The following is a 14108-nucleotide window of genomic DNA, read 5'->3' as shown; positions in this document are numbered from 1 at the left end:
GCTCCGTATCTAAAACTTTATTATATTAGTGTTTGCTACGAATACAAAGTCTCTACTTTTTTTTTTTTTTGACATTGTTTGTTTTTTTAATATGGGATTCACTTTTTTTTTGGAGATGGTGGGTTTCACTTTTTTTACTTTTTTTTTTTAATATTGGTTGGTTGGTGTTTAATATGGGGACCACACTTTTTTTTTAAAATATTGGCTGATGTTTAGTTGGGCCCACACCTTTTATTTTTATGGAAAACGGACGACGAAGCTGGGTGCAAACCCATGCTTCTTAATAGTAGTAATATAATACGGAAAAGGCTTAAATATACCATTGAATTATCAGAAATTACTCATTTATATCTTTCGTCTTTGGCTCATTTATGTCATCGAACTATCGAAAATGACTCATTTATGTCACTCATCAATACTTTGGCTCACTTATGCCATCAACATTACCAAAATGACTCATTCATGCCAATTTTTCATTAATGCCGGTTTTACAATACCAGAAATGACGCGTGGCCTCCAGCTAGATAATGGTTGTGGGTGGGTCGGGTGTATGGCTCGAATAATTGGGGATTTAAAATTTGGCTAGTTTAATATTAGAGGTCTTCGTCGTTTATTTAAGTCAGCCCAAGTTTAAATCCCAAATTAATAAAAGATCCGAGCCATACACCCGACCCACCCACAACCATAATCTAGTTGGAGGCTACGTGTCATATCTGATATTGTCAAACTGGCGTTAATGAAAAATTGGCATGAATAAGTCATTTTGGTAACGACGATGGCATAAATGAGTCAAACTATTGATGAGTGGCATAAATGAGTCATTTCCGATAGTTCGATGACATAAATGAGTCAAACTATTGACGAGTGACATAAATGAGTCATTTTCAATAGTTTGATGACATATTTGACCCTTTTTCCGTAATAAATATGCACCCACTGAGTTGAACTTGGTGTATAATCGTTAAGGAGTCTGCTGATGAAAATTTTGGTAGAGATTAGACCGATAGCTTGTACATGAATCGACTCAAAGTGAGAAAATTTTGGAGTCACGTAGCTTGCACGTGATTTCTGTCTGTTACTTTCTTAACAGGGTTTGACAAAAAGATAAAATTTACTAAACTATAATTCTCAAAGGATGTATTTTGTTGGGTATAGTAGTTTAATGATGTACCTTTAAGTTTAGAGTATAATTAAGGAATGTTTTTAGCCAAAAACTCTCATATTGTATTAAAAGAAATGAAAACGTGCACAATGCACACCAATATTATCTTTTGAAGTTAAAATTTTGACATATTTTATAATTTGAGAAATTTAAATATTCAATAAAACTAAGGATAAAAGAGTAATAATTACTCAAAATCTATAATCTGAATGTGTGTTAAGATTTGATAAAATAAGGATTAGAGTGAAATAATAACAAATGTGTTTAGCGAAAAATCACAAATATTATTGAGAGATGATAATCTTATACAATGAGTGGCATTTGAAATTACTTAATCTAATACAAATATAAAAGTGTTCACTTAACAAAATAAGATACAAATAATTATAGTCTCACATATTAATTACAAGGAAATTAGTATTGGCAAGTAAATCAAGATTCGAAAAATCTAAAAAATTGAGAAATTAAACGTTTTTGAATATTTATTCATCACAGTATTCAACTTGAATTTTTTTGGTTGAAATGTAACAAAAAACTTGTACATGATCGAATGGGGTTTTGGAGTCACGTAACTTGCATATAGGGTGTTGATAACGTCCAATCCTACATTTCAAAATAAAATGTAGCACGGTTGTAGCACTAATAAACCCAATAAACCCAACAAAAGTTGGGGTCGATCCTACGAGTGCGCGTGTATCAAGATGTCCAAAAGTGTATGAATTTGAAATTCCTAAGGATACTTAAAACAAATGTTTGCTTGAACAGTTACTTCCAAAACTTGACTATTATACTAAGCTAGAACTTTTAACAAACGCTTAGAATACTAAATTGTTTTGTTTGTTTTCAAATATTGAGAAGGACAGGGATTGTAACCTCAATCCAACATAATTAGTTCATGGGCATAAGTATCTTGCCTAATTATGATTCAATTGTTGGGATCAAAATAATAGAGCGTCATACGTAAGCTAATAATTGTAAATCTTGAACGACTATAAATCACGCAACACCAGTAATATACTAAAAAGACATAATATTAGAATATGATTTGATCAAGTGACCTACATATTGAAAAAACTAATATAAAAAAGAAAACATTAAAACTATGAGAGAATAGCCACCAAATGATGTGGTGCAATGGATGGGACTACTCCTTCCTTAACTAGAAGTCTCGGGTTCGAGTCCTAGGTATGGAAAAATCCTTGGTAGAGAGCGTTTCCCCCTGAATAGGGCCCTACACGGTGCGAATCTAGATATAGTCGGGCTCCAATACGGGTACCGGACATCGGTTTTGAAAACACCAAAAAATATGGAAGAGATTCAAATATGGAAGAGATCTTTTCCACCAAGTAAACATTTTCCATCAAGAAAACCTTTTTGAAATAAAACACAATTATGGAAGAATCCAAATAAGGTAGGAAATTCAGAGCAAACCCTAACATTAATTAATTACTTATCAACGATTAAAAATTTTCAATTCTAGCAAGCTTTTTCCAAGGAATCTTTCCAAACCCAATGGAATGTATTTAAACCTAATTGAATGTGACCCAACTAGAAATCTTCCTATCCTTAAGTTGATTTCATTAATCAAGCTTCATTAATTTCTTAATAAGCTTGATTCCTTGCTATTCGTTTAACACACAAATCAATTGCTACTTTTCCAAGCAAGAAATAGATATACAAGGACCAATTTTAGTGTTTGTAATGGCCAGATTAACAATAAAGCATACAGAAAAGTAGATAATCACATTCACATTAATTCCATAAGTGTTACAACCCCAACTATTTAATTTAGCTACTCGTACGATAAATGAAAAAGAAAAGATGAAAATGCAATGATAAACATAATTAAAGACTAAATAAGGAAGAAAACGCAAACTCTATGGTGAAAAATATCCAAGCCCTTCAAAAGTTAGCTATGACTGCTTCTCAAGGCCAAAAGATGAAAGAATTTACAAGAAAATGACCTAGTTTCTAATTATAATTGTCTGAAATTCAAGATAAAAATGCCCCTTCGCTGCTATAAAGGTGGAGTTGAATATTTGCGTCTCCAAGTTTTTCTGTTGCTTTTCTCCAGGTTTTGTTTCTTCAAGCTTCAGGTGATTTTTGTGGATCAAAATCATTTCCAAAGTTTATTTTCGTGGAGCTAAATCATGAAGACATTTTCATTTCGTCTCCACGTTTTTCTGTTAGCTTCGAACTTCTCAAATTTGTGGATCAATTTCGTCTAGAAGTTTAATTTCGTAGACGGAGACATACTTTCTCATTCTCAAACTTAGCCAAATTCAAGTTCTTCTTTTTTTCATCATTCTTGATCATATTCCGTCTAGAAGTTTAATTTCGCAGACGAAATTCTTTCATCATTCTCACTTTTGAGTTCTATTTATAATTATTTTCTTGATCAGATATGTAAACTAAGTTGATTACATAAAAAATAAGGAAAAAACTTATCTGCAGAGGAGTAATTATTTATTCAAAACTATTAAATTAATAAAATTATAAAGATTTTCCTAAATTTGATTCTCCAAAGAAAATGTCCGATAAATCCAAGGAGTTATTTTTTCAGTAATAGTACTTGAAGTAATTAATTGTCTGTATATTAAAGATTCAACGGTCAACAGTCACCGAGAAAATAACGGTAAGTCGTTAGTCAAAATTGCGTAAATTACTGATGTAATATATTTATTAAAACAATTAATATTTAGAAAAATAACATCTCAAATTTCATTTTGCAAAATAAAATCTAGGTGCATCCTCACGAATTAGTGTTTCATTTCTTGAGTTCTGTCTGTTAATTTGGAGTCACGTAACTTGCACGTGAGTTCTAATTCCTACATTACTTATACCTGCATAACTAATTCCTTCATTACTAATAATTTCATAACTAATGCATTACTAATACATGTATAACTCTAACCAACAAATGTTGTTAGTTAAAATTAATGTTCGATTTTTTGAGTTCTCTTTATATTTCATGTTCTAGTATGAAAACTGAACTGATAGTAAAAAAGAGAGGAAAAAATTTACCTGCTAGGGAAAATTGATTATATTAAAAAATATTACCTAATTAGATAAATTCATACAAAAAAGGGAAATTATTTATTTAAAATAATTAATTTGATAAAACTATAAAAATTCTCCTAAATTTCATTTTCCAAAAAAAAAAAGGGATATGTTTAAATAATTACTTTTTCCAGTAATCTCAATTGAAGTAATCAATTTGTCTGCATATTAAGATTCAACGATTAACGATCACTAAAAAAATTATAACAGAAAGTCTTTAATCAAAATCATGTAAATCACCTAAGTAATATCTATATCAGAACGATTAAATCCAGAAAAATAATAAATTTTATCTCAAATTTCATTCTCCAAGTCAAATCTAAGGTACATCCCCAAGCATAGGGTAGAAGTATTTCTAGCAAAAAATTCTCAAAATTCTATCAAAATAAACGAAAAAACACCCATGCGCGGTGCAGGGCTAACACACGCACGAAGTCAAAATTTACACATTTTAAACGTCTACAAAGTTTAAATTATAAAACAAATTAAAAAAGTCAAATCTCGATCAAAACTTTATGTAATGCGAAGAAAATCTATTGCATGTAACAACATAAAACTGAGATGTAATCACTATTTCAAAAACTTGAATACGAAATCTGAACCAAAAATAGAGCTAACAAGACATAGCGAACTGGCTCTGATACCATACCAGAACTAGAAATTAAGAGTAAAACAGTGAACTTATTCTTACTAATAATGATGGTTCTCGTAGAGAGTATTCATAAGACAAAAAATGAAATGTGAAATGAAGAAAATGAAAATTCGCAGTTTTTCATGTATTAGACTAGACAATACATACAATGAAGAAAGTGTTAGACAACTGACACCAACTAATTAAAACAATTATAAAATTAGACCACTAACAACTAGCCTAACTGACTATATTAGCACCGTAGCTGCACTAACTAACTAATTATGTAGCTAATCCCGGTAGACTAACTATATAATGAATTAACAAATATATTATATATCTTCATATATATGATAAGTGATATTTGATATTACTAAATCTAACGTAAAAAAAACATTCACTTAACAAAATAAGATGCAATAAGTAAAGTCACACATATTAATTATGAGAAACCTAGTATTGGAAAGTATACCAAGATTCGACAAATCTAAAAAGTGAGAAAATGCTTTTATTGTATATTCATTACAGTGTTCAACTTTAAATATTTTTGGTTGAAATGCAACCAAAAACATGTACGTGGCCGCATCGAATTTTGGAGTCACATAACTTGCACGTGGGGTATATCTAGTAATTTTTCTTACAGTATAACAAAATGATAAAGTTTGGTAAATTTTCAATATTTTAAAAATGTTTGACTAATACAGTAAGTCATTAGTCAAAAATGCAAAAATCATGAAAGCGATGTCATTAGCAAAACAATTAAATTTTAGAGAAATATAATAATTTTATCTCAAATTCCATTCTCCAAATAAAATCTAAAATGGACATCCTTAAAAAGTAATGTTTCACTTCTTGAGTTCTATTTATAATAATTATTTCCATGTTGTAGTATTAAAAATAAATTGAACAAATAAAAAATAAGGGAAAAAACTTATTCGCACGAGGATAATTATTTATTCAAAATAATTAATTTGAAAAAATTATAAATATTCTCCTAAATTTCATTCTCCAAAGATAATGTAGGATGTATTCAAAAAATTACTTTTTTCAGTAATCTTACTTGAAGTAATCAATTTATCTGTATATTAAGATTTAATGATTAACGGTCATAAAAAAAAAATAATAACGATAAGTCTTTAGTCAAAATCACATAAATCACCGCAGTGATATCCTTCTGAACAATTATAAAATATACAAATCCCATTCTCCAAATCAAATCTATGGTACATAATAAAAAATTAATGTTTCATTTCTCGGTCCTATTTATAGTTTTAGTACGATTCGTCTTCGGCTTAGATTAGTTAAGTTCGGAAGCTCCAATAAGTCGTAAAGTCTCTTATCGTCTAAAACACTGCCAAGAGAACGCCGCCTTTCCTTTCCGTACGAAGAACGACGGGTTCTAGAAAGTATTGCGTGAATCAAAACTTTAACCTTTTCGTACGAAGAACGACGGGTTCTAGAAAGTATTGCGCGAATCAAAACTTTAACTCTGAACGAAAGGGCTGACGTCAATCTGACAGTCTTGTCATCAAATAACAAATACACTTTTCGACTTCTCCTTATCACGCTCAGAAGCTCCAACAAAACATAAAGTCCTTTGTCGCTTCGAACTAGGTCAAGAGAGCGCCGCTTTATGTTTCCGTACGAAGAATGGTGGTCCCAGAGAGTAGTGCGCTAATCAAACCTTTAACCCTGAAAGTGAGAGACATCAATCTGACGTCTTGTATAACAGAGGTAAAAACACATTAGGTAACTTCTTCTCATCTGTTCAAGTTCCGATGGATAAATTTGACACCCCTAGATAAAATTACTAAATATTTATACCGATGATATGTAGCAGGTATCTTGTGAAATTACGCGAACATCACAATTATCGAGACAAAAAGGCAAATAAAAGAAAAAAGAGAACCGGAAAAAGTAGCGGTTAACCGCTATGATGTAAGCGTCAGATACAAGTGGCAAGAAATGAATAAAAACCGGGGAAAAAAACCGGTTTTAGTGAATGATTCAATGAATGGTGCAAGAATTAGAGAAAGAGGTGATGATTTTATGTTTCTGTAGACTTGACACCTCACCAAATACATTTTTTTAATAAAAATAAAAATAATAAATTTATGTATATATATTCAGGGCACCATAACTGTTGGTGAAAGCAAAAAAAGAACAATACTTGTTCTTGTTTTTTCTTCTTTTGAACCAACTTCCTTTCTTTCTTTTTTGCCCTATTTAGATAGGGTTGTGTTGAAAATCTTGAACTTTGTTTATATGTAATGCAAAATTTGGTTGAAGAGAAAATCTTGGTATTGTTGTTCTTGTTGCAAAGTTTGGTTCTTTTTGCCTTTTTTGGGGGGTTTTCTTTTGTAGATCAGCAAACATGTCTACTCTTGTTAATTACAGTGGTGAGTTTTCTTAATTTTTTTTTTTTCAAAATTATGGGTTCTTGATTTTCAAGGAATTTAGCATCTGGGGTGTATTTAGTTTCTGCTAATTTACTTTGTTAGTGCTCTATAGATCTATTAAGGCTTGATTCTTGAATATGAAAAAATGTTATTTGTTGCTTTGTCTTTGAAGATGTTAATCCCTTTACTATAAAGACTTTTTTGTTTTGTTTAAGTTTTTGTGTATTGTTCAGATTGATTTTAAAGATTGGTTTGTACCAGAGAAAATAAATTTAAGATTGGTACTTTTTGTGATAAAGAAGGTGTAAATAAGAAAAATTGATCTAGTCTTAGTAGCTAGAATCATTTGTTGTTTAACTTTTGACCTTCTAATTGGTTCTTGATAGGTAGATCTTAGTTTTCAACTTATATATGTATTGAGTTTAATGAAATTAAAGATAAGATCTTGGAAGAAATAGGTATGAAAACCATTATCTTGGGAGTACTGAAGTTAGGGAAGTTTTAGTATAGTTGATTAGCAGAAAAGATAGCTAAATGAAGTACCAGTGACCTGATAATTGGATTTTTAATAGGTAGATCTTAGGTTTCAGTTAATATGTAGTGAATACTTCTATTAGGGAATTTTTAGTATAGTTGATTAGCAGAAAAAGATAGCTAAATGAAGTTCTTGATGTTTGATCTTTCAGGTGATGATGAGTTCTATTCTGGAGGATCACTTTGTTCAGCTGAAATTTACTGTCCTGTTAGAAAGAGGGCCCGCATTAGCGGTCCCTTCGTCGTCGAAGAAGAGCGAACAAAGAATCCATCCATCGAAACACTTCCCGACGAATGCCTATTCGAGATCTTTAGAAGATTGCAAGGAGGCCGGGAAAGGAGCTCAGCAGCTTGCGTTTCTAAACGTTGGCTTATGCTCTCGAGTAATGTGAGGAGCTCCGAGATTTGCCAAAATGATACGAAAATGGTCTCAGCTGATGAGGATCTTGAAATAGAATGTGATGGATATCTTACTAGGTGTTTAGAAGGGAAGAAAGCTACAGATATTAGACTTGCTTCTATTGCGGTTGGAACTTCCAGCCGTGGTGGTCTTGGAAAGCTCTCGGTTAGGGGTAGCAATATTACTAATGTTGGTCTATCAGCAATTGCTCATGGTTGTCCTTCTCTTAGGGTTCTTTCCTTGTGGAACGTTCCTTATATCGGAGATGAAGGTCTAGTGGAGATTTCTAGGGGATGTCATTCATTAGAAAAGCTGGATCTATCTCAATGTCCTTCCATCTCCAACAAAGGTTTGGTTGCGATAGCTGAGAGCTGCCCGACTTTGACTTATTTGACGATCGAATCTTGTCGAAATATCGGAAATGAGGGTCTCCAAGCTATTGGAAGATGCTGTACTAAACTACAGTATCTTACTATTAAAGACTGCCCTCTTGTAGGTGATCAGGGAATCACTAGCCTTCTGTCGTCGGGCACTACAATGTTGAAGAAAGTGAAACTTCATGGTCTAAAAATCACGGATTTCTCGCTTGCTGTCATCGGTCACTATGGCAAGGCAATTACCGATCTTAATCTGAGTTTACTTCGTAACGTCAGTCAGAAGGGTTTTTGGGTTATGGGTAATGCTCAAGGTTTACAATCTCTGGCTTCTTTAACAATCACATTGTGCAGAGGAGCCACCGATGTGAGTCTCGGAGCAGTAGGAAAGGGATGTACGAATCTTAAACATATGTGCGTTCGCAAGTGTTGCTTTGTTTCTGATGGTGGACTTGTTGCCTTTGCTAGATCCGCTGGATCTCTTGAGAGTCTTTTGCTGGAAGAATGCAACAGGATCACCCAAATGGGGATTTTAAACGCTGTTTCGAGCTGTCGAAAGTTGAAGTCTCTTTCCTTAGTGAAGTGTGTGGGAGTTAAAGATTTACCTGCACAAGCTTCCTCGTTGTCTCCTTGTGAATCTCTTCGATCGTTGTCCATCCGAAGCTGTCCGGGATTCGGTAGCACTAGCTTAGCTATGGTGGGGAACCTTTGTCCTCAGCTACATCATTTGGATCTCAGTGGTCTTACTGGAATAACAGATGCCGGGCTTCTCCCCCTTTTGGAAAGATCCAAGGCAGGACTCGTCAAGGTTAATCTTACCGAGTGCCTGAACTTAACCGACGAAGTGGTATTCTCGCTAGCCAGGTTACATGGCGAGACCTTGGAATTGCTGAATCTTTATGGTTGTAGGAAGGTTACAGATGCAAGCTTGGTGACAATTGCTGATAATTGTCCGTTACTTAACGATCTTGATGTTTCTAAGTGTTCAATAACTGATTCTGGTGTAGCTGCTTTATCCCATGGAGTGCAAGTAAATTTGCAGATTCTTTCATTATCAGGTTGCTCCATGGTAACAAACAAGAGTGTCCCGTCTCTTAAAAGGTTGGGTGAGAGCTTAGTCGGTTTGAATCTACAACACTGCAACGGTATCAGTAGCAGCAAAGTCGAGCTTCTTGTTGAGGACATCTGGAGATGTGATATCCTCTCCTAAGCTAACTGGAGCACAACGCAAGGCAATGCGTCCAAAGGGGTTTGGACGAAGAGTAGTAGCTATTTGGTTCATTCAGCTTTTGGCAGGATAGAAGCGAACATGATTGTGGTTTTTGGCCCACTAATGGCCTTGTGATACTCCAGTGGCTTGGTTGTTTTCCATCATTTTTTGCAGGTTTTATCTACTTGAAGCCTGTTTCACATCGTTTGGTCTCCGATTACCTTAGTCCTGGTGTTAAAGTTTTCACTCGTGTTGCTCCTGGTCCCGTCTTTGGCTGCTTGAACCGATAATGCTTCTCTTGAACTTGTATTGACAGATTGGTCCTGCATTTGCCTTGGTACTACACTGCAGAATCAGAAAGTCTTATCATAGTTTATGTTTGTAATTCTCGTGTTAAGAAGTCGTCGTCGTTATTGTTGTTGTTGTACGTGTTTTACTTAAGTATTTTACTCTGTGTCTCAGTGTGTAGTTGATGGAAGAAAAGTCTTGGCATGTAGTTGATGAAAAAAAAAGTCGTGTGTAGTTGCATTTGCACAATTTCTGTAACATGGTGTCTGTTAATCAGGGGCTTGGTAATGACAACTTAGTCCATCTAGGTACCTAGGTTGTCTCTCTGGTGTCCAAGTCCTAGTTTTTTATAGGATTGTCATAGTCCTATTTTGTAGCAGGTTCCTTGTCTTTTAGATTTATACTATGCAACTACTATGTTATATAATAAAAAGTGTGTGAGTTTGTTTAAATTTTGCTCACTGTTTCTCTTCCTTACCTGTAAAACTGTCTGTTGGCTCTTATACTGCTCTTTCAAAGTTTGATGATTGATCCTGCTAGTGCTTGTGTTCTACATGAAAGATGGAGGATCAAACATGATGTTGATCTCCCAAATTTTTCATTAATTCTTCAATAACCTACTATATAGGGCTAGGCCTGCTAATTCTTCAATAACTTATTTGAGACTACTAATGCTTGCACGCCTTATTTGAGACTACTAACACTTGCACGCCTTATTTGAGACTACTAAGGTAGTATAAAGTGACTAGCCTATGGGATGAATGGTAGTTCGAGTAGTGGAAGGACTTGAAAGGCAATTGTAAGGGTTTCAACGCGTATAGTCCCTCGATTCAAAGATCGATGGCTTCTTCATCCTCGATTCAAAGATCGATGGCTTCTTCATCCCCTCGATTCAAAGATCGATGGCTTCTTCATCGGTTGATCAATCCATTACTTTTTGCTTTGTTAGTCCCGGCTTCTTCATCGGTTGATCAATCCATTACTTGTGGCTTGTTAGCCCCCTTTATTTAGAAATCGGTAACTTCTTTCATTGGTTGATCAATCAATTACTTTTGCCTTGTCAGTTGATCAAACAACTACGTCTCGCTTTCAATCAACTACATTTCAATTCTAAAAGCTTGCTTCAAGAATGCGAGCACCTGTTTTCAATCATATATATGAAATAACTATAGTATGTGTGTGTCTTGAAGCGCATTACGGTAACAATTGTTTGACGGTACTTTTTCCTGCGTATCACCTAACATCTGTGTATAAAATGCAAGATTCAATGGACTGAAGTTGTAGGTCCATGATGGACCAATATTTTAGCGATTTGTTCTAGCTATTTTTCTGTGTACTTTGCACTTTGCTTCACCTTTTTGGAAAAAAAAATAATTTAAAATATGGGATATTATATTAGATGTCCTTTTCGGACAAATTTTTAAAGTACTTTGTGGTTTGCATATTGTCCGGTGCAAGTGTTAGTTCTACATGAGAGATGTTAATATTTACCATAACTAACAAGATTATTTTACATTCAAAACATAATTCAAAACATAGCAATAAAATATTTACAAACATATATAACCTCAACAAATCCCACATAATTAGGGATGTTGGAGATTTTCTCTTTCTTCTTATCTTCTCTTTCACACAAATCCTAGCCGCCGTTGTCACCATCCCACTCTCCGTTTGTTGTTGCCCTTGGCTGCAGTTGCTTTGCCAGAAAATTACCAGAGCTTCATGGGAAAATTCAATGACTTTTTTCGTTGCTTTTTTTTTTCCCCTACTTGAGTTTTCTTTTTCACCGAATTTTTCTCCCCTGAACCTAAACCCCAAAACATGAGTATGTATGTCACGTGTATTTCATGTATATATAATATTGTTACACGCGACATTCACAAGACATGCAGGTGATATACATATAATTGCATATCGTTATATGTACTTTTATGTATGTGTATGTCACTACATGTACAATAATACATATGAAATATAGTAATATACACACAACATATACCTCACATACACCAATTACCATTGTCATAGTCCTATTTGTCGCAGGTTCCTTGTCTTTCAGATTTGTACCATGCAACTACTATGTTATGTAATAAAAAAAAGTGTGTGAGTTTGTTTAAATTTTGCTTACTGTTTCTCTTCCTTACCTGTAAAACTGTCTGTTGGCTCTTATATCCTTCTAGTGCTTGTGTTCTACATGAAATATGGAAGGATCAAACATGTTGATCTCCCAATTTTTTCATTAATTCTTCAATAACCTACTATATAGGGGCAGGCCTGCACGCCTTGTTTGAGACTACTAATGCTTGCACGCCTTATTTGAGACTACTAAGCAGGGGCGGAGCCAGCCCATCGGATGTGGGTTCAGCCGAACTCAGTAGTTTTTGTCCGAATCATATATATGTATTAAAATATTTATCAAATATGTACAAATTATTAATTAAGAACCCAATAACTTTAGAGAATTAGAACCCTAAACCCACAAGCTTCGACTCCTGGCTCCGCCTCTGCTACTAAGACAGGTAGTTTAAACTGATTAGCCTATGGGGTGATTGGTAGTTCGAGTAGTGAAAGGGACTTGAAAGGCAATTGTAAGGGATTGAAAGTGTATAGTCCTTCGATTCAAAGATCGATGGCTTCTTTATCGGTTGATCTATCCATTACTTTTTGCTTGTTAGCCCCTTTATTTAGAAATCGGTAACTTCTTTCATTAGTTGATCAATCAATTACTTTTTGCATTGTCAGTTGATCAAACAACTACGTCTCGTTTTCAATCAACTGCATTTCAATTCTAAAAGCTTGCTTCAAGAATGCTATCACCTTTTTTTAATCATATACTCCCTCCGTTTCATAATAAGTGTCACCTTAGCCAAAAGAATTTATCCCCTAATAAGTGTCACATTAGGAAACCAAGACGTAAATTGGCTAATTTTTTCAATTCTACCCTTAGACAAAAACTACAAGTTAAAGTAACATCTAAATGAGGAGAAAAAAGCACATAGTAACTTGGTATTGTTGGATTCTCAATGTCAAAAGGTTTACTACTTGTGCATGCTCTAATCAAGAGGAAAAAATAGTTTATTTTATTATATAGGGGTAATTTAGTAAACTTCACATTTCATTATTAGTTTCTTAATATGCGTATTTTTGGCTAAGGTGACACTTATTATGGGACGGAGGGAGTATTAAATAACTATAGATTTGTGTCTAATAATATGTTTGGTCAAACTTCTAAAATCAGCTTATTTTGAAAAGTGTTTTTTTTTCAAAAGTACTTTTCAAAAAAATATTTTTGGCGAAAAGCTGTTTGTATTTGGTCAATTAATTTTGAAAGCACTTTTGAGTAGCAATTAGTGTTTGGCTAAGCTTTTAAAAAGTGCTTCTAAGTATATTTTTCTCAAAAGTGCTTTTTTTTCTTTTCAAAAAAGTACTTTTGGGCAAAAGTTATTTTTTTAGCTTCTGAAAATTGCTTCTAATACTTCCAGAAACACTTATTTTCTCCCAAAAGCTTAGCCAAACACTTCACTTTCTTTAAAATAATCACTTATTAGAAAAATAAGTACTTTTGAGAAAAAATAAACTTGCCCTAAAGTTTTGAAGTGCAATATGGTAACAACACTTGTTTGACTGTACTTTTTCTTGCGTATCACCTTTAACATCTGTGTATAAAATGCAAGATTCAATGGACTGGATTTGTAGGCCCATGATGGACCAATATTTTAGCGATTTGTTCTAGCTATTTTTCTCTGTGTACTTTGCACTTTGCTTCACCTTTTTGGGAAGAATTTTTTTTAAAATATGCTATATGCATTCGATGTTTTTTTTTGGGACAAATTTTTAAAGTACTTTGTGGTTTGAATATTGTCTGGTGCAAGAGTTAGTTCTACGTGAGAGGTGTTAATATTTACCATAACCAACAAGATTATTCTACATTCAAAACATAGCAATAAAATCTTTACAAACATATATAACCTCTAACAAATCCCACAACATTAGGGATGTTGGAGATTCTCTTTGTTCTTATCTTCTCTTTCACACAAATCCTAACCACCG

At 33.6% G+C, this 14108-nt stretch overlaps 1 protein-coding gene across 1 annotated transcript; it reads left to right on the top strand.

The window, feature by feature from the left end:
- The first annotated feature begins 6994 nt into the window (after window positions 1–6994).
- LOC132603175 (EIN3-binding F-box protein 1-like) lies at window positions 6995–10510 on the top strand. The gene is made up of 2 exons (XM_060316104.1): window positions 6995–7252; window positions 7939–10510. Exons 1-2 carry the CDS (start codon window positions 7228–7230, stop codon window positions 9768–9770), a joined length of 1857 nt encoding a protein of 618 aa, XP_060172087.1. The 5' UTR covers window positions 6995–7227; the 3' UTR covers window positions 9771–10510.
- The last annotated feature ends 3598 nt before the right edge of the window (window positions 10511–14108 follow it).

This window comes from Lycium barbarum, chromosome 7, assembly GCF_019175385.1.
Source record: "Lycium barbarum isolate Lr01 chromosome 7, ASM1917538v2, whole genome shotgun sequence".
NCBI classification, from domain to species: Eukaryota; Viridiplantae; Streptophyta; class Magnoliopsida; order Solanales; family Solanaceae; genus Lycium; species Lycium barbarum.
The sequence above is the reverse complement of the archived record's forward strand: the minus strand, read 5'-3'. Positions and strand labels throughout refer to the sequence as shown.

What these genes read in the sequence shown, in the direction of transcription:
- LOC132603175 (XM_060316104.1), top strand. Translation starts at nt 7,228, where the DNA reads ATGTCTACTCTTGTTAATTACAGTG. An exon ending in TACTCTTGTTAATTACAGTG is followed by an intron (nt 7,253 to 7,938) that starts GTGAGTTTTCTT and finishes TTGATCTTTCAG; the next exon opens with GTGATGATGAGTTCTATTCT.